We start from the raw sequence: 19,879 nt of genomic DNA, 5'->3' as shown, positions 1-19,879 counted from the left end.
ATATATATTTAAAAAAGGTTTTTGTTAGAAAATTCCAAATATATTTATAAATAGTTTTGATGCTTAAACATAAATAAATATAATACAATCCGTTTTTTATATGTATTTTTGTAACGTTCAATTATCGTATAAATTTGAAGGGTTTAGCTCGTATCGAGGGACACTAGTTTACAGTATTTTGCGCAATTAAGTACCGTAATAATAACACTGGCACTAGTTTGTTGCAAAAACCGACGAAATTTAACGTACGTTAAACGGTTTGTGTAGGAAGCCCCGGTGAAAAGTGAAACACCTTGCTCAGTGGAGATTTCAGAAAAATTCATGGCCATACACATCCGTACACTAACATGTACACAGAAATTTTCTTTGAAGCTGTTCGTCTCGACGCGATAGCTCGTTAGTGGATAAAAACTCTTACAGTACTTTTTTTTTAAATGGACAAGGACGGAAGGAAATTATAAAGTAAAATAAAACTGAATGGATTTCGACGTTAATACTATTCAGAATTAATCGACTTATTGTCACAGCCTTCCCTCCTGTCCGAAACGATTTCGGAAGATGAGCTCGAGCGAATTATCCGAGTCGTCTTGCACCGTTGCTCCGTCGAACTCGTTGGGATTTCGATCTTCTGTAGGCACGAATTAAATGGCAGTGACTACAAAAAAACTAATGAGATTGTAAAAACCGTTCGAATCGAATCGAAATTACTGTCGGATGTCTTGTAGCAGGTAGAGCGACTGTACTCAATAATAATACAAGACGTTTGCGTAGTTTCCATGGAACGACCGAATCTGCACGGTACCGTTTTAACCGCGAGAAAAAAAAGATTCCACCATTGTATTAGTTGGCCAAGGAAGTTTTCTACACGATGAGATTCGTTTCTTCCGTGGGATTTCCGAAGCGTCCTACAGCAAACGGCCAATCCCTATCCGAAATTCTCTTGAGATTTCCGCGTAAGAGATTTAAGAGATCATCGAGATATCGCATATCGCAAACCTCCTGGCGCAGTTTACTCGTGCTACTGGAAATGTCGTCCATTTTTCGCTCATCGCACTGTAAAATACGATTTTTCATTGCATTATTATCGTTCGCATTAATATCTTTGTTTGTAATAAACATTGCTAATGATGCAGCATTACGTGTTCCCCTATCGTCGTCATTATCTCTGAATTATTAGTTTACATCGAATGATTGCGAGCACTGTGTAATAATATATTATTGTTCCCGGTCAGGTGGACACGAACGTTAATAGATGATATACGAGGGAAATGCAGTCGAAACGCGCACGTACCAATTAAATTGATATTGGGTCGTACGGACAGTTTGTTCCGCTTTTACGATCTAATCGAAAGGTGATACGAACAATAATTAATAATCTTTACCAGGGTTTTTTTTCCCCCGTCATAAGACACAACAAGAATCGAACGAGAACGTAATTGTAGAGTAGAGGACCCAATTAATGTGCCCTGTTTTCGGATTTCAGAAGTTATCGTTATCGAAAACAATTTTAGTAATTCAATTGGCATTTCATTCAATTGGTAAAGTTCAAAATTTCTTTCATCGATGTATATTTTTCCATGGAGCAAACATCGACATTTGTTTGAATATTGGGAGAAAGGAAGGAAAATGTTCTGGAGCCACCTAAAGTGCTGTGAACAATTATAAACCCAAAGTAACTTTTACATTTTTCACCGATATTCAAACAAAAAAAAGAACTATAATTGCATATTTCTATTCTCTATTATTTATAACATAAAAGCACACAAACACGATATCTTTTAAGTTTTCGTTGAGGCATCAGTTACTATGTAAAAGTTACTTTGAGTCTATAATTATGCATTCCATTGATAATAATGATTCGGGTAATTTTCGACAAATTTTGTAAGGATGTACTTAAACACTTAATTATTAAATATATATTAATTATAATAATAGATAATTGATGTTAACGGACAATTCCCTTTGTTTACACAGTCTACAATAAAACCTGAGATATAAAAATATATACAAAGAATTGAATAAACAAAGAAGTAAATGAGAAATAAGACAGAACTAATATAGTATGACGTATGATACGCCACAACAATTTTCGTGCTGCAGTAAGAACGGTGCATTTAAATGAAACAGAGGAATTATTGAAAAAGTCAAGAGAGTCGCGAGAACGCTTAGAAGTGAAAAACAATCACTTTAGGCGATTCACTTGGTCATAAAGAGTGCGGTGTGATTCAAATAGGAAGAGGACATGATATCTTGTATGATGTACGAGAGCATGGAATTTAAGAAGGTACAGAGTATAGGAGAGGAAATGATGATGTCATTTATAACCTTGAATGAATTTTAACGAATAAATAATTACTTGTACTTGAATGAAAAAAAAAATGTAACATGTTTTATTCGATAAATGTAATTATACTTGAAAATAAACTACTGACTATCCAACTGTAACTGGCTCCACTTCCCTAATTACGTTGTATTCAGAGAGGAAGATCTTGTTTCATTATGTCGCGTAATTATTTCAATGCATAGAAAACACAATATTCTACACGGACTGAATAGGATGAATAGCGTGTACAGATCGGGCCGTATTCTCACCTGAAAACTCTGTCGCAGATTACATATATCTCGGAACATATCTTTATTACTGGCCTGCAGCATTTCCACTCTCCTTTGAAGATCTCGGACCACATTTTCCGAAGTTTCGCGCACATCCGGGTCTTTCGCGTCCGTTTCTATCGCCAGGGCTAGCCTGGTTAGCTGATCGTGGGAGGAGGTGCTATCGCAGAAACGATCCTCCTCGAGAAGAACCACCGCTTTTTCGGGATCTGTGTCGAGAACTTCGAGAATTGATACCACTTCGTTGATAGCGGTGCATCGACCCTGTAAAACGTAATCCCAACTTTAACGCTAAACCTACCGAGCAGTAACGATGCAGGGGATAACTGGCGTGAACACGATAGAAAAAAAAAAATCGAAAGACCATTCTACTTCTACATGATACCGTTGGAAAGGTCGACTAGTTCACTATAAATGTACGCGATACCATTATTCTGTTTCTATATTTATATCCCCGGTTAGCTGATCATATTCGACTTGGGTTCAGATGAAACTCACCGCTTTACGAATCGAATTCGTAGAAAATCAATTGCTGATAAATTAAATTTGACTTGCGACGATCTTGAAAAAACGATCAGAAAACATTTTGGGACAAGGCAAAATTATTTTAAAATGGTCATTGAGAAAGCTCTCATGAGAACAACACGAGAAATAATGGAAAAGATTAGAACGTGTCTTAGAACGTTTATTGAAAAAGGTCTCATTTCAAAATGTTCATTTAGCAATTGATCTTGGTGAACTTTATTTCTGTATCGTTTAGTTTACCACCAAAGTTTAAAGAATTGTAAAATAAGAAACCGGTCATTTTAACCGGGGCGGGTTTAGCGTTAACGACAACAAAACTCTCCGGCAAGCTCGCCGGCTTGAATGAATTCTCGCCGGGTAGGATCGAATCCGAAGTAGAAGAATTAATCAGAAGTAAATATACCTGCGAGGTGTCCAACTTGTAGTTCGTCGATGCCAGTTCGACGGAGAGGCACAACGGTGTGATTTGCAGATCGCTGTGAGTGTCCGAACTCCAGTCGTTGCTCTGGATCCCGGACGTGTCATCCATAGACGAACTGGGCGTCTCTATCCTCTTGCAGTCCTCCCAGGTGACGTTCAATCTCTCGTTACTGGATCCCTTGTAGATCGAATCCAGCGTCCGCGACTCATCAAAGCCAATTTTCTCGTGCTTGGTCGAAACATCCTCGTCTCGACGTTCCGAGATCGTCCTCGAACGTCTCCAGTTTTGTTGGAAAACGGCCGGCATCGCTGCCTCCACAGGCGAGGAATTTACGAGAGTTTTCTGCCGGTTCTCCCCTAATCGAATGGTCGCCGGATAAAAATTTGTTTCTTTGGAACGTGGAGCAACGATCCGTAAGAACGAAACAGGAGAGCCCCTCCGGCGGATGAACGGAGTAAACGGAAGCGCAGTTTTCGCAAGCGATTCGCAAAAATCTGTGCAACAACTCGGCAAGTTTCTCCCTGGAGCAGTGCATAGCGGCAGAAGTTTAAGGGTGCAGGTGTTGAAACGAAAGTACGTCTAATGAACGCGAAGCGAAGCGAACCGATTTCACATATTGGTAGACCGCGAAACTTTACTAGGTCAGACACAATGGCTGGGTTATATGTATTCAAGCTGGCTGACGGCAGTCTTGCTCGAACAAGTTTGCGCGATCTGCCGTGCACTGTTGCACGCTCCGCGAATGTCGAACGTCGTGTGCTCCTGTGTTCGCGTGCCCGTGTGCGAGAGGCTCTCCCCTATAAACGAGAAAATACCTACCAACTTGCTTAGAGTCGATAAGATAATTCAATCGCCGTCGGCTGCGAGGCGTTTTCCGCGGACTTTCATTTTCTGGCATCAGCCTCGTCTGAGAGATGGATAAGTAACGGGGCGATGGAGTGAGTATTCTATACTCCTGAGACCTGACCAGCCTTTCCGGCGTGTAGCATATACCACGGACCCGGGACCGATGCGATTTTGGCCCCGTGGTTTCCTCGAAGTAGTTTTCGGCCTCCTCGGCTGGAAATGTTGGGCCGTCCTGTGATTTCACGAACGTTCGCACTAGACTAGGGCTTTCACAACGGTCGAGAATAATATCGATATTGAATTGTCTTGCATCAAAAAACTACATACGATGTCAAAACAGCAGAATCTTGGTCTTGTTTTTTTTAGAGCTTTTAATATGATTAAAATATTGTTGAATGTGATACTGTACTTATCTTAATCAACTTGAATAATTTAAATCTTTCTTAAAATATTTACTTTAAGAGTACGGTTTCATTTTACAAAATAGAACTAATAGAGAACTCGAAAATTAATATCGATGCTGACCGTCTAACTTGATGAGAGTTCTCCGATTGTCATTTGTTTAGTAGCCCACACTGATTGAAAAATGGCTATGTACTCTTAATCTTAATCATATCTACTGACTTTCTGATACATGGACTAGATATTTTACGAATAGGAATATGCTGTACACCAATTGTTGCAGAGAACGATTAGTTATTTTCGATTATATTGTTAAATACAGAAATGACACAACCTTGACGTCGTAGAGATAAGTATATGCTTTAAAAAGAGCTATTTATGTTGTAGTAAAGAAAATGATTAATTGAAGTAGTATTTTCGTGAGATGTATTGAAAATAATTATTTGAAATAATATTTCGTGGGTTTAAATTTCTATGAATTATTTGATATTCTTACGGTTAATATTTATGAGACAATATATTTTTTATCAATAATGTTTATGATAGAAATGATATGGACACATATTGTTTTGAAAAATAAGCTCTTACTCATATTTCTCTTATACATATAACGAATGTAAATAGAACATTTAACATCTATTTGCTTTTAACGATATACATGCCCAAACAACTTATGCAAACTCGAATGTTAATAGTTAGCAAAATTTCATGGAAATAATATGTTTCATTTTATGCACAATGAAGGTAATATTTATCCCAATTAAGTATTTTAGGTTTCTATTGTAAAAGTATTACTTTATAACTAGTACTTCATTTAATAGAGAAACGAATTACTATTTCAAGCAAAGCATATGTCCTAGTTGAAATATTTTCAACCGGATATTTCATATTTAAATATCATACGATAAATAAAATAAATCTTACGACAGGTTTACTTTAACTCGATGGAAGGCACTGATTAAAATTCACCACAAAAGCAATTCAGTAAAAATAGTGTTCGAGTTCCTGTTGTAATTTTTAAAAGAGATTCGATGGATTTAATATTTTGAACGCGAGTATTTTTGCGAGTGTGACAATATGGTTCTCTGCCAAATTAACCCCTTGCACTATAATAACGAGTCAGATTCGTGATAAAGATCCCATGTAAGTTCTGCTAAATATGAATACTATTAATTTCTTCCAAATAGAAGTCAAATTGATTTTGTTCTATTATCGAAGTCTACAAACGGAAGTAAATAACGACAATGCAAGAAGCAAAAATTATCTGGCGCTATTAAGGAAAATATTAAGGACAAATAAGGGCTAATCAATGCAACGTGAAAAGAGTCATAGTGCAAGGGGTTAAGGGCACAGTAACTGGCACATCTACCCTTCACGTGAAATGAATATCTCTGTGTTCAAACGTACCGATTCCTTCGCGCTCGCATCGCGCTGGATGTCTGAATCCAGGTCCTTGTGAATTAGGGACGCGAGCTCTATCGTCTCGCAGTTGTCGGCTAGTTCGAATCGGAAATCCTGGGCGAGGGAATAGGTCTCGTTGTCGTCGTCGAAATCGGAGTCTATGCAGGACAGCATCGATTCGGACGCTGAATCCAGGGACATGCAGTCTTTGCTCCGGCTCGATCTCGGTGACTTCGGATCATCGTCACTGCACAACCGCCATCCGTAGTCGTTCTCGCTCAACGTCCCTTTTGATTTCGTCTCGCGACTCCCCCTCCCTTTCGCGAGAAACATTGTTAAAGACTGGCGACACGAGTTTTCCGCATCAATCTTCTCGGTGTCCTCCGATGGGCGGCGTAACCGAAGAAATCTATAATCAAAGCGAAATCACGTGTCGCGCCGGTGTCGGTTGACCCAAGTTTTCGAACTTTCGTCAAGTATTTGTCTGTTTTTCCGTGTGTACTGTCAACACAGTCTTCTTAATTGCCAAGATGTCAAGCTAACCTTAGCAGCGGGAATGTCATTTCTACGCTAAGGAAGAGAAACTGTCTCCAAGCGAGCTACGTTCGGTCACTGATCGGGAAAGCGGTTTACCCAATTTTCCGCGATACGCGTACTTTCGTTTACACCACACTAGCCCATTTACCGCCGAAAATCGTTCACTGGCCTCGTCACGGCCGAGCCAGTTGCGTGACGCAAATGTTTATCATCTCAAGTATTGTTTCACCAAACGGAACCGTGATAAACCGGCCGGTTGTTCCGTCAACGCGATAAAGCGAATAAAAGTGACGCGAGTGGAAGAAGAGAAGCGTATCTGCGATCGAGGTGTAGGAGGCGCACGAGAAATCGAACGGTGGCCCAGTATACGTACACTTGGTCGGCTTCTGTGTCGGCGCACAAGAGACAGGCCGGAAACTTCTAATGTCTAAAGAGCCAGTGAGCCAGGGCTGCCGATAATCAAACGATCTCCGGAGCGGCTCTCGAGAAGCCTCCTAACCGAACGGAACGTCTTTTCCGCGGCGAATCAATCTACTTTCCACGCGAATTAGGCTCATCGGCGTCGCGGAACCGCGGTTACGATTTCTCGTATTTCGCATACTGGTTTGACAGCCGCACGAAGCGCTGTCACCGCTGCTCTTCCACTGTCTCCGAACTCCGAAACGCCCATTTCATTGACCACTGGTCGTCATGGGGACACTAACTTAATAACCTCGCGTATTCGCGTTCTTATTGCCTGCTTGCTGCCGCGTCTCGGTCGTCGTTACCGCGTTTCGTATCGTTCCCGAATGACCGCGTCGATTAACGTTAATGCGGGTGTTACGGCACATTCAACGACCTTCGTAATTTCACACTACAATGAAAGTTAATTAAACCTTTGACCGGCCACCCGCACGCTGCCAGTAAAAAATCATTAACATTGCAATGCTGGCCCCGTTGTCAGATACTCGATCGAACGTGCACGAAACGTGAACACGTGTAATAGTACTTACAGCACGTGATAGAAAGATAAAAATTAACCTGATTGTTGTGTTCACAGATAACGTTACAGCCGCGGTTTTGTTTAATATTCAAATTTACAAAATATTACTATAAGCACACTTACATGCGACGGATATCACTATAAACATACATACGATGAATACCATTATACACGCGCATGCGATAAATACCAATAAACGGTCACACGAATGAAAAGAAATTGAATTTCGCCAGACTAAACAAATTTATTTGAAAAAGATAGAATTGCACCAATATGATAGCTCATTTGACTAAAAACTGTGTATAGCAATCGATCAACGAATGATATTTAATGGTTAATGTTTCGTGCCGTCTTTAAGTTGATAACAGCAATTATTCTCTTTGGTTAAGATTTGTAGGACTTTTAAATAGATTTTCTTGAATACACGAGCACGTACACGAGCACGCGCAAACGCGTTCGCGATGAAAGATGATCGATCGGAAGTCGGGTCGAACCAATTTTACTATCGATGGAATCCAAATTACTGACATCCGTGCGCGTTATCGGTGACGCACGATCGCGACAATCGCGATCCCGCAAAGAATCGAACATGCAATTAATCATAAGCTTTGCACATGCTTTTTCACTCACGTTTCACAATATCCTACCGTTGATTGGAACTGAAATCTCGCGACTGTCTGATAGAATGTTTTTCGTCGAACGTAAGAGGAGCACAATTTTTCGCGTGAATGCTGACGGAACACGTTCACGGTTTTAGAGAACGTCACCGAACTTGCTTTTCACCTTCTGCGTCCAAATGCATACTAAACGACACGGATGAGGGACAATCGACGTGACGCGGCGACAATGTTGCTTCACCTAGAACGACTGTTGTTCTAAGACGAACGCCGCGGTTTGTTTTGATATAGCATAAATAAATACGACAATCCGTGATAGACAATTGTTGCGGATCGACTGGATGACTGGTTTACGCGTTTACGGTTCCCCGAGAGTGCAATTCTCCGCGATAGCACGATGACCCTTTTGCGATATTTTTTGTTCGCAGTGAGTCAAGACCAGAACCGCTTTTACCACGATCGATGATTTTTCCAGCTTGCTTATGGTCGTCCCCCTGTTGACAGTCGCAGAATCTATCTCGGTTTAGGTAAATATTTCGACTTGTTCATTTTCTGTTTCCACCGTTCGTGTTTATTTAACAAGATTAAAGGCTCGCTCTCTCTCTGTAGGTTCGTTGGCGAGTCGCGTTATCTTTAAAGGTTCATCGTATCATAAAATCCTTCTTTAAATGAGATATTATAAATAGTTAGTTACATGACGCATTAGTGCTAATAGGATGACGTGGTAATATCGAAGCATTGACACATTGTTGACTGGATGTACGGAAGTTTAGTAATTTAATTACAATTTATTAAATGCATAAATACGGATCAGAAAACATAATTTTAAGAATAAGGAACTTACATTCGTATTAAGTGAAACAATTCCGTGTTGTGCAGAATTCAAACTGAATTATTTAAGTAATTTATTTTCATTAAAATTCATATTTAAATTATTAACCGCACGAATTTAAATTACAAAGTAATTTAAATACATTGTAATTCGTAATTCAAATCTCTATTCAATTAGAGTACAATGTGATGTCATAATTGCAATTGGGGTACAATTACAAAATATTAAGCAATTAGATTACGTTAATTACAAATAACGATGACAAATCAATTACATTTATAACTAAAAGTATTTCATTTGCGTTGTATATCAATCGCACTCGTGATTACAATAATTAACGATTGAAGTAACTGAAAGGTTTGAATTATGCAATTAAATTAGAATTTAGTTGAATTACTATGTAACTGAAATACGATGTAATTAAATTGTGAAATTGTATTGCAACGTAATTGAATTAACACAATACCATTCTACATACAGTACATTGTGCTTATAAAATAAAAAAACAATACAAAGGCTCATGAAATATTTAGAACTTTAATAGTATTGAGAAAAATTGCGTTTCGCAATATCAGTTTTAATACTAGAACTACCAAAACCAGTAAAAATTACTGGCTTTTGATTTTGTTCGTTTACGTGTCCTTTTATTACAAAATTGTTTCAGTGAGAATTTTTGAGATAAACTAATAACATCCAATATCAATTATCTTTTTCAGGTATGAATTTATTAAAACTCTCTGAAAACGCGTGACGCGAGTCACATAGGTTAGTGTGTGATATTTATGAAAAATTTGATCCACCATGATATTTGTACGATTTACATTATACGAAGCATTCATGCAATATAAACACAATATGATATCGTAGAAATAATATAACAAGTAGATTTATCTAACGCTGTACTTTTTTTTATTTTATTCAGCATTGAATGGGTTAAACGAGGTCTCGCTATGTGTGCATATATATTTCATAAATTCAACTATAAATACCGACGATATTTCATGCATAATTATCTTCCTACATGTGCAAAAAGCGTGATATTCTTAATTAGAAAAGCGGTTTTGTTGAATAAATGACAATTTGATAAAACGAGCGCCGTCAGCTATGTTTACAATGTTATACGTATCGAGCACGTATCGGAGGGAATCGACACTCGAGTTCTTTTTCAGAATGCGTAAAACCGGGAATAATCGTGCGAGATAAGCAAAGTAGTTTGCATCGGGCAGAGAATGAGAATTTCAATGAAATGCACACCGCGTAATGGACGTCGCGCACGCGCCGTGCGCGTTGCAAGCGACGCGCGGCATGATTCAACGTGCCGCGGACGATAGCGCGTCCGTGGTAGATTGTCTTTCAAGTTTTGCTATTTTATAGAAGTCAGCCTGTAGTCTAGGGGTACGATTTACCACCGTGAAAATCGGATATGTGGTTTGCAACGGGTATTCGAGACTACACGCTGATTTTCAATTTTTTCTGGTAGATTTTTTCGGTCAAAGGTCGACGATGTTCGAGGGTACGCGACCCCGTTAAAAATTGGAATTTAATTTCGTTTTTAGGACGAATATTCATGAGCGTGACGTCAAAAGGCCTTGATCAGGGATAAAAGTTGGCGCATCAGCGATAAGCGTTATCGATACGGCCGTTGCAGTCGGCTGTAACGGGTGTTTCCACTTCATTCGAGTAAATCCGTGGACAAGTTTCTGTCTCGTGGTAGACGCATCTGAATGCATTCATGCATTCTTGTCTTCTTGCCACCTGACAACAGCATGCAAATAGACTCCTTCCGTTCGACAAATTACGATGCAACGTTGTTCAATACTTCACGAACCACCGTGTATACGTGCACGAACAGCGTCGCTACAAATTTCCGATTGGCTGACCTTCCTATGCCAATCATGTCGATTATCTCTACAATTGATAACGCGAATTAAATCAGGCATGGTTCATGCAACGCCACGTGAAACCGCGTAGGTGCATTTCGCGGTTAAAGAAAAAAGAAAACGTAGGATACTATTCCCGGCGATGTAAATTAATACTCGAGCGTAAAACGTAACACCTCCCGCGCCTTTGTTTCAGCAAAACAAAGTTAAATCATTCGTTTATTTCTGCCAGAGATCGTTATCTGTGCAGTGCTCGTTTCACCTCGGCTTTCACTTTCTGGTCGATTCCAAAAGGGCTTGACAAGCGTCGTTGTCCGATGAGCACGTTTAACTCTTGTGTTCATAACCGAAATATTCGCTGTCCGTGGACAATCGGGATACGCGGGTACTCCAAGCGATATATGAAATATGTAGCGATGATGTTACTCTTATTCATTATCAATACTTTTAATTTCGCCTTTTTCCAATATACTAAATATTATCTTAAAGAATTTGGGCGAAAGATAATTTGAAATTACAATATAATTATATGGTGAAATGTGTAGTAAAATAAGACTGAAATAGATATGACAAAGTATTTTATTCCTCTGCTAGTGGCTACGGGTTCTTTCAGTGCGTCTACGCAGTTCGAATTCTCGCAACCAAGTGTGTCGAGACCTCTGCCTCGCCACCCATCCTCGAATTTACACTTGGGCACCCTTTCTTCCAATATTTAGGCGATCTCTCATCAGCGACCAAACGAACGCCGTAGGAATTCTCGGGACCAGCGAACAGAGGATCTTTTCCGAGCTTCGCTTTCAAATGAATGGCCGTTTGTCATTTATAAAAGCAAATGTTTTCGATGAATTTTTCAGCATGCAAGTTTTCGAGTTGTTTCTTATTTTCTTTATCCCAGTGTAGCGGGCCGTTATCGTCGCTGTGCTCACTGTAGTTAGACATGGTAATACTTTGTGTTCACTACAGTGAGACATTGTAATACTTTATATTTCGGGTCTGCGATGTTCTCGGACCGTTGGCATGCTGGCCCGCGTTGCCGTTCGAACGGTCAATGCGTTTCATTTGTTTAAGCATCGAAGCTGGATCGATTTGCTCCTAAGACGAGGAGTCTGGTACGAACGATCAAGGCGAGCGGTCGTATCCACCAAAGCGCGAAGTATTTTATGTACTCCCGATCCATCAGTAACACATTTAACACATAACACTTTGTGTGTATTCAATAAAATACGTTTATTCTTCCTGACGTACTCCCTACACCAGATTATAGCAACATGTAGAAAAGAATCGTTTTAGTAATTGTTTAGTAAACTGACCCCTCTATCTTCTAAAAAAAAATCAAGTCATTTAGTCCATTTTCAAAAAAGTTGAACTGGTTTAGAGGATATCCGTATATATTTGTCCCTCACTGTGTATATCAAATAATAGCACGGTGCATAAAAGACCAACTCTCCGCGTATATATTTGTCAACTAGGAAAAGAACTTCGTATCCCAACTATCCAAAATCGATCCTCAAATATATAAATAATGCGATATTTTTCAACAAATTCGATATAGACAGTATATTGGTGAAATCGCACTCGGTAAACATTTCATAGACTAGTCCTGCGATCGATGAACACGTAAACACGGTTAAACTATATAACACCTGTTCTGCAATTAATTAATTATTATAATTGAATGTTTCATGTTAATAGATAACTAGCGTTATGAATGTTGTATTCCGTAATTATTATAATTGAATGTTTCATGTTAACGAATAAATAGTATAGATACCATTACTAGATGGTATAAATGCTCTCTAAAATTACCGTCCTCAATTCGATGAGTGACTCCACGGTAGAATTATTATCATCATTGTATACGCATTACTCTGTTCTCTGCTAAAACATAAATGCTTTCATAAAACAATAGAATGTATTCCAACGCTTTGCTGACATGGACTCTCCTGTCGTATATCGCAGTTCGAACATGAACGTGCTTTAACATAAGCATACGAATCAATAGACAAATGTTAACAAGTTGAAGTGCATCCCAGTCACGTATCTATGACATTTAATCTCTAAGCAGGTTTAGAAATTCATTATTATCGTGGTACATTCGAATAGAATGACCTTCGTTAGGACTTTTAGAATGCGAAAGAGTTGAAGTTGTCTCCACTATGATACATTTTAACTTTTCGGTTTCTAAAAGGCGACATATTTAGCGTTTAGCAACGGTGTTTTATCTACTCTGATTAAATTAATTGAGCAAAGCGCCTGTTTGCCCATTCGTGGCTCATTCTCGTGATGCGGTCAATAAAGATCCTGTTATTTCTGTTCGAGAACGGTGAACAACAATCATATTCGGTATATTACGTACGAAATCATCATAACAAGTCCGACACGTTGTTATATTGCAGCAGGTAGACAGATCCCCATGGAATAAAATGTTTCGAAACAATAGATGCTGAAACGAGATTGAGATAGAGCTCAGCAAATGTTATTCAGAATAACGAATAAGTTTAATTATTTGTTATACGCAAATAACGTAATCTAAATTATTCGTCATTTACGAATAATAAATAAATCTAATTTATTCGTTATTTAAAATTTGTAATAACAGACTATTGGCGAATATAATGCATAAAATTAATTAGTCAGTGTAGACATTTTTTGAATGTAGAATTACTTTCATTTAAAGTTTTCGTTTAAGGATGACTGAATATTCCATTAAGCATTAAATATTTTTGCTTCTCGTAAAATAGAATTTTCTAATTATACTTTCCCACTTTATAATTTCCGTATTCGTTAATGCATCTAATTTATGGCAACTCTTGAGGTCAGACTTAAAATGAATACTGGAATTCCGGTAACCCATAATTTAAACTTCTTTTGGTTCACATTTTTTACATAGTGTAGTAACTTTGTTCTTAGCAATAGACATTGGCATTTATAATGTTCTATAAAAATAGAATAAAGTGGAGTAGTGGATCCGATCACTGTGGAGTGACCAATTGCTGTGCCTTTGATTTATTTTCGGACATAATTAACTTTATATTCATCGAATAAGACATATTAAACTTTTTTTATTCAGAAGTAAACAAAATGAAAGAATACAAATATATAATGTGCCTTAATACAGTGCAAACTCTTTAAAAATTAAGCAAAAAAATAGTAAAATATTTTTTATTCGGAATGCTGAAATACCGCGAAATAAAATAGAGCAAGATTTCCGACAAATTCGAGAACCACCAAAAATGGTAGACAGTGTAACCAGATCAATGACAAGCGACGTACAGGTTTGCCATGAAATGGAAAGATAATGAAAAAGAATATGAATTGTGTTTCATAAACGAAGGCAGATCGGACATTTATCTCTATGACCTTTTTACACTATTTTTACACGTACGAACATCTCTGGAAGTGGATCTCATATATTATGAAACGTCATCTCTAATAACATAAATAACGTAAACGGCATAAGCTTGTCGTTGGCCGTATTTTTCTATGGTCGGACGCGAATAAGAAACGACGAATAATTAATGAGGAACAATAAATAACGAATAAAGGTTCACGAAACGAATAAATGAATAACTGAAACAGTAAATAACCGAATAGCGATGAATTATTTATTCGTAACTTTGATTCAAATACAATTTTATTCGAATAACGCCCAACACTGGGTCGAGGGAGTTTCGAACGCGCGTGGGAGAAATCGCACGGCGAGAGGTCGACTTCCGGGGGTGGAAAGCGCATGCACAGAAACATGGCGTCTCCGTCGGGGTAGATTGTCGAGTGTACGGCGGCCTGGTGGGGTTTGGCGGGGTTTCGCGGGGTTTGTCGGATCGATAGCGCGCATGAGGGGTGCGCGAACACCTACGAGTACGTCGGTGATCGTGACGACATAGCCGCCACCGTGAGTCGAGTATCCGGCGAGTATTCCCCGATGTCAATAGCGTACGTGCGTCCCAGTGACGAACACCGGGTTCGGTAGCTCGTCGACGAGAGCTGGGATCGGGTCGGGTCGGGCCGTGTCGTGCCGTGTGTGTCCACTGCGCGGGTATCCGATCGGGATGCCGGCCGGTTTCCGTTGCTCCGATCGCTGTCATCGCTCTGGTCGCGTTCATCCCCTTCTAAGCGACAGCAATCCGCTCTGAACAAGGAGCGAGCGCGGATACGCTACGCGAGTGACTCTGATGCGAGAGCTTGTGTTCGGGCTGGTATCGCGCGGAAATACCGCCGAAGCCGAGGCCAAAGCCGGAATCGGAGCCGGCATGCCATCGACTTGAGAGCTAGTGATATGTCCGTGATGTCTCGAGGCTCGCCCTGGTGCCTGGCCGCACCGGGGCCTAACAGATTCCCAAAGCTTCTCCTGATCGTCGCCGCTGTCCTCGTCGGTTTGCTACCGCCAGGCGTCGTCGGCGAGAAGAGCAAGAAATGTGAGTAGCATCCTTCAATTTTCTCTCTTGTATCTATTCCAGCTGCGTGGGTATAACTGTCCAGCTCGATTCTGATCGCCTCACCGACGTGACAAATTAGGGTTGTTCGGTATGAAATGCTGTTTGAATGTTCGGATCATGCGCTCCGGGAAATGCTTCCTGACGTTGTTACGATTTGCCGGAAGCATTCCACGCTTTTTCGAACAATCTTTGTTTTTTTTTTTATAGCAAATAATCGATTACAAACAAAATCCAAATCAATTTAACCCCCTCTTCTTTGTAACTACGAGGAACGCTCGCACTACCTTTGTTCTTCCAATTTGTTTGCCGCAGCGAAAAGTTAGAGCGCACTAAAACGTTTTTAGATCTTCGTAAAGCAGACTCTATATAACGTGTCGTTAGTAGTACTGCCTGTATCACGCTCCTAAGACCACGTGGGAAAAATGTGAAACAGCAGTTGCGCGAATGAAAAATAATTAACGATCGAAGAAAGGTTTATCTCGCGGATTAAGAGGTTCTTTGAATCTGCTGTTCAGCTTGCTAGCATTATAGCTGAAACTATCGGACTATTCTTTCGGATAGCGGACAGAATAAAATCCTGTTACGGTAAGATCAACGCAACGATTTCGTCACGGATGAATTCCAGCCGAACCGTTCCCGGTACTTTCTTTTTCGTAATGCGCAAACTTTTGTCAACGCGCAAAACGCGGTCGAGAACCTTTCATTGTTGGCCCATCTCCTTTACTCTCCGCGTATCTGGTCCGCCGGCCCCGTTCAGTGGTTTGTTGAAACGAATTGGGCCAATTCGTGGATGAAGCGCATTCTTCGGTTTAACGCTTCTCCGATGTCCTAATTCCGTTACAACAATCCCGAGCACACGGAACGTCCATGTTCCGTGCCGACACGTTTGTTCGTCGACCAACGAATGCTCGCAGAACGGTAAATTTTTGGCCACCGGCTGCCTGCAAGTGGTAAACGACAGGACTGTCATGTGAAAATTACTGTGATCACACCGAAGTTGCCGGATCAACGTTAATTGTTTATCGGAGCGGCGGTAGGCGGCAGGAAGATTACTACGTCGTCGTGACCAGCGCACGGCGAACGTGACGCGGACCGATAAACGAAGCTAATTACGACAGTCAAATTAGCTCGGCCGAGCAGCCATACCGCACTGATTTCGCGATGACGCGTGATCGATCGATGCCCGCGATATCGTCGATCAAAACGTACGCGTGTCGTAATTACCTTCGCCGCCGGTTGTCGGCGCCGCGCCGTGTCGGTGCCACGGGAAAGAAACACTGGCCATTCCGCACGCTTACGTTACACATTTCCTGCGAACACCGCCATCTCGAGCGTTTAATTGCGCAGTCGATGGTGGTATCATAAGCGTTGTAGTTGTAAAGCCGATGTAGGCTTTTAAACTCTACTCGAGATTAAACTACATTCGAGAGACCGCCTTTAAGCACGGCTTAGACTTTAAGCTTTGCCAGAGAACCTCCGGGCGAATAGTTTTGATTGGTAATAGACTAGGAGAAACATAGCAACAACAATTTGGCGCAAAGGAGGGGCCAGCCGCGGTCAGGTTTCCGCGTAACGGAGTTAATGGGTCTAATGAATTTATTATTGCAGCCAGTGTCTACATAATCGATGAATACGCAAACGAGACAATGCGAGCCATCGTGCAAAGAAAAGACCCGAAATTTCCTGGAAAATTGCGCGGCTATCTTTTCGTTCGGTTCACGTCAAATCTTTTCCTATAATCCTCTTTTTCGCTGAGTTGGCGGAGGACAGTCTACGTTTAAGGGTTGAAAATGTTGGTTTTGCAGAGATAAGAGAGCCCAACTTTGGTACCACTCTCCTCCTTTATGCCTCGAAAGCGGTTTTATTTATGGCGGAGCTCGTATGTTGTGGCCCAGGGAACATCGAAATTCATTTTCTATTCACCGATAAGCACCTTAAAGGGTCGCTTATAGCTATTTTCTTTCAACTCTTCTTATACTCCAGCTGTGAAAGTGACGTTCGGATAAATGAGAAATTTTCAGGGAGGCCAGATAATGGATTTCTTTCTTATTCAGTCTCGTATGCTTGATAAATTCCGGGGTTTCCAGTAAAAAAAGACGAAATTTACAATACCGCCGGCAATCGAGATAGAAACTTCGTGTCGAAGTTTCTATCTCAGTTTGGAATTCGCTCGTTTGAAAAACCTCTCGGACGATCGCGTACTTACTTCTCATCGTTTCTCGGTATCTTGGTGCGTAGACGATTCCTCTTCTGCGGAGGGATGAACATCGGTGGCGGTGGCGTACTCCTATTTCTTATGTTCTCCCTGTTCCGCGGCCTTCTCGAACTTTCGTGGCAATCCTTGTCACTGTCTGGCGGCTTGATTTCTTGCTAAACTCTCCCGGCAAGAAACTTCGCGTCCGGAAACGAGTGACTCGTTCTCTCCCCATTTACTTATCCGTCGGGATAGTCGGTCCAGGTCCGGACTCTCCATCAACGGCGACCACGGTTCTTCGACTTGGCAAAATTCCACTCAATTTCCGTGAAATTCACGCGCGACCGACAGCCCGAAAATCTTCGGGAGACGTCGAATTATGATTGCCGATCGTTCAGCTTGATTTTACGAGCATCGAACTTTTAACTCGCCGAATTTTGTAACAACTCGTGTCGAACACTTCATATATTATAGAATTTACTAAATAGAAGTGGTTTTCGTTTTCTCTCAACTTGCAGCAAAATCTGACTCTTCGGAGAAAATTATGTTCCTTCGTCTGTATATTTATATTCAGCTGAAAATAACGACACTTTAATTAAATATTTTATATACTATAACAATTTAATAAGTTATATTAATCATAAAACTATGTAGTACCTTAAGTCTTCAGAATTTGAACTTTTCCGCTTCAATGTACCTTCGAAGTCCATTTGAAAAATTATTGACGATTGTTGTACACTCGGGTATTACAATCTCGTTTCATGTATTTTGTAAAGTTAGATTTAAACTTATTAACTTGACTTGAATGATTGAACGGAGGTTTTCTACCTTCAATAATATTAAAATTTTTTGTTTGTTTTACCTCTGTATTTTCTTTTCCCGTATCTGGTATTTGCAACAATGCCAGTGTTCTTAATTCCTCCTTTGTGCTATACAACAATTCGAAAAATAAAATAGATCTTAATACTGACCATTTGCAGACAAATGAAGTTTTTTTTCATAAAGGGACATAACTTGCTTCGCACCCTGGAAATGAAAAATATAGTGCACTAAAGTGTCAGCAATAGATTTTTTATCCAAACACTAACAGCGCTAAAAACGTTTACAAAAATATATTCAACCAAACGGTGCCATATTTCGTTTAAATAAAATGTTAGTTAAATTTTGAAATAGAATTATTAGTATCTCTCTTTGAATATGAAACTGACATGCTTCAATTGAAAACGAGAAATCAGAAACTAGTAATTCTGACTGATTTGGTATTTTTAGTGTCAAGTGCTCCATTTAATTCGCTGCATTTTGGAGGGTTGGTAATATTTGAAGATATTGCATATAATGCTTCTCCCATATTGTCGAGAGCGCAATTGTCCCAGGTAAATGCGCCGTAAAGGCCGAGGATCCGCGGTACTTTGTGTCGCGATATAGATTGAGGGTTTTCGTAGCTCGAAGAGTTTCGTTAAATTGAAAGCCACCGGTTGTAAGTTGGAGTGGCGGCTTCCTATCGTTATGTCGAAATGTTGCGGGGGAATTACTAACAGGGCTCGATTGGTAGTAGCACCGGCGGTGCCTCACCTGTCGCTTTCTCGGTTTCCTCTCTTTGTGCGGCAGCCACCTCAATTACCGAAGCTCTCCGTATCGGTAACTTCGAGACGGCCAATCTGCCTCGACCAATCAATTCCGACGAATGTTTGAACTTTATATAGAAAATCCGCGGAAATTCCGGCGACCGGTTCGTTCGTTAGCTTTTTTTCGAACTCCGGATTTATCTCGGAACGACGCCCGCGAACTTTTCTTTTCAATTCTTTTCAGCGGCATTTTGCGGGACTTATTGCCATAAATCAGCATCGATATTCCTTTCGTATCGAGGCGAGCACGCCCGGCGGTAACTTACGGCGCGGTGCTTCTTTTTTCAGAAACCGCATCTTAATGCTAACCGTACCTCGGCGATATCTTTATTTCTGCGCTTGTGGCACGCTAAACGATACCCTCTTTTCTTTCCTCGGATCCCCCTTACTTCTTGATATGCAACCGTCGTTGCCGCGTATTGTGAGTTTCGATACGGTTACTCTTCCCTCGGGAGCAATACAGCTGCTGCAAGGGAAATGTACTTACACATGTCTTGTAGTATTTCGTTCATCCCATCTATAAACATCGCTGTTGAGTTCGCGCACGCTTCCGCGCCCCGCGAGAGCC

At 40.4% G+C, this 19,879-nt stretch overlaps 2 protein-coding genes across 5 annotated transcripts in view; one reads left to right on the top strand and one right to left on the bottom strand.

The window, feature by feature from the left end:
* Positions 1-29: 29 nt before the first annotated feature.
* LOC144476526 (uncharacterized) lies at positions 30-18,544 on the bottom strand. Of its 4 annotated transcripts, XM_078193599.1 has the most exons (7): positions 18,344-18,544; positions 17,699-18,260; positions 6,215-6,617; positions 4,379-4,637; positions 3,542-3,915; positions 2,593-2,877; positions 30-1,053 (listed from the first exon to the last, which is right to left on the bottom strand). In XM_078193599.1, exons 2-7 carry the CDS (start codon positions 17,758-17,760, stop codon positions 862-864), a joined length of 1,575 nt encoding a protein of 524 aa, XP_078049725.1. In that variant the 5' UTR covers positions 17,761-18,260; positions 18,344-18,544; the 3' UTR covers positions 30-861. The 4 variants fall into 4 exon arrangements, with proteins under 4 accessions (XP_078049725.1, XP_078049728.1, XP_078049726.1 ...); XM_078193602.1 differs by lacking the exons at positions 17,699-18,260; positions 18,344-18,544 and adding an exon at positions 8,358-8,521; XM_078193600.1 differs by lacking the exons at positions 17,699-18,260; positions 18,344-18,544 and adding an exon at positions 6,752-7,369.
* LOC144476529 (uncharacterized) overlaps positions 14,984-19,879 on the top strand; it is a 142,189-nt gene continuing 137,293 nt past the window's right edge. The window contains exon 1 of the mRNA XM_078193608.1: positions 14,984-15,471. Coding sequence (XP_078049734.1) covers positions 15,333-15,471 — 139 coding nt within the window. The 5' untranslated portion in view covers positions 14,984-15,332. The remainder of the gene's footprint in view (positions 15,472-19,879) is intronic.

This window comes from Augochlora pura, chromosome 10 (genome assembly GCF_028453695.1).
Source record: "Augochlora pura isolate Apur16 chromosome 10, APUR_v2.2.1, whole genome shotgun sequence".
NCBI lineage: Eukaryota > Metazoa > Arthropoda > Insecta > Hymenoptera > Halictidae > Augochlora > Augochlora pura.
Note: the sequence above shows the minus strand (reverse complement) of the source record. Positions and strands in the feature narration are given on the sequence as shown.

Coding starts and splice junctions, on each gene's coding strand:
- LOC144476526 (XM_078193599.1), bottom strand. CDS start 17,760: ATGTTCATCCCTCCGCAGAAGAGGAATCGTCTACGCACCAAGATACCG. Junction 6,618..17,698: donor ATACCGAGAAACGATGAGAA/GTAAGTACGCGA, acceptor CTTTGATTATAG/ATTTCTTCGGTTACGCCGCC. Junction 4,638..6,214: donor ATGCGAGCGCGAAGGAATCG/GTACGTTTGAAC, acceptor GTGAAATCACAG/GACGGCCCAACATTTCCAGC.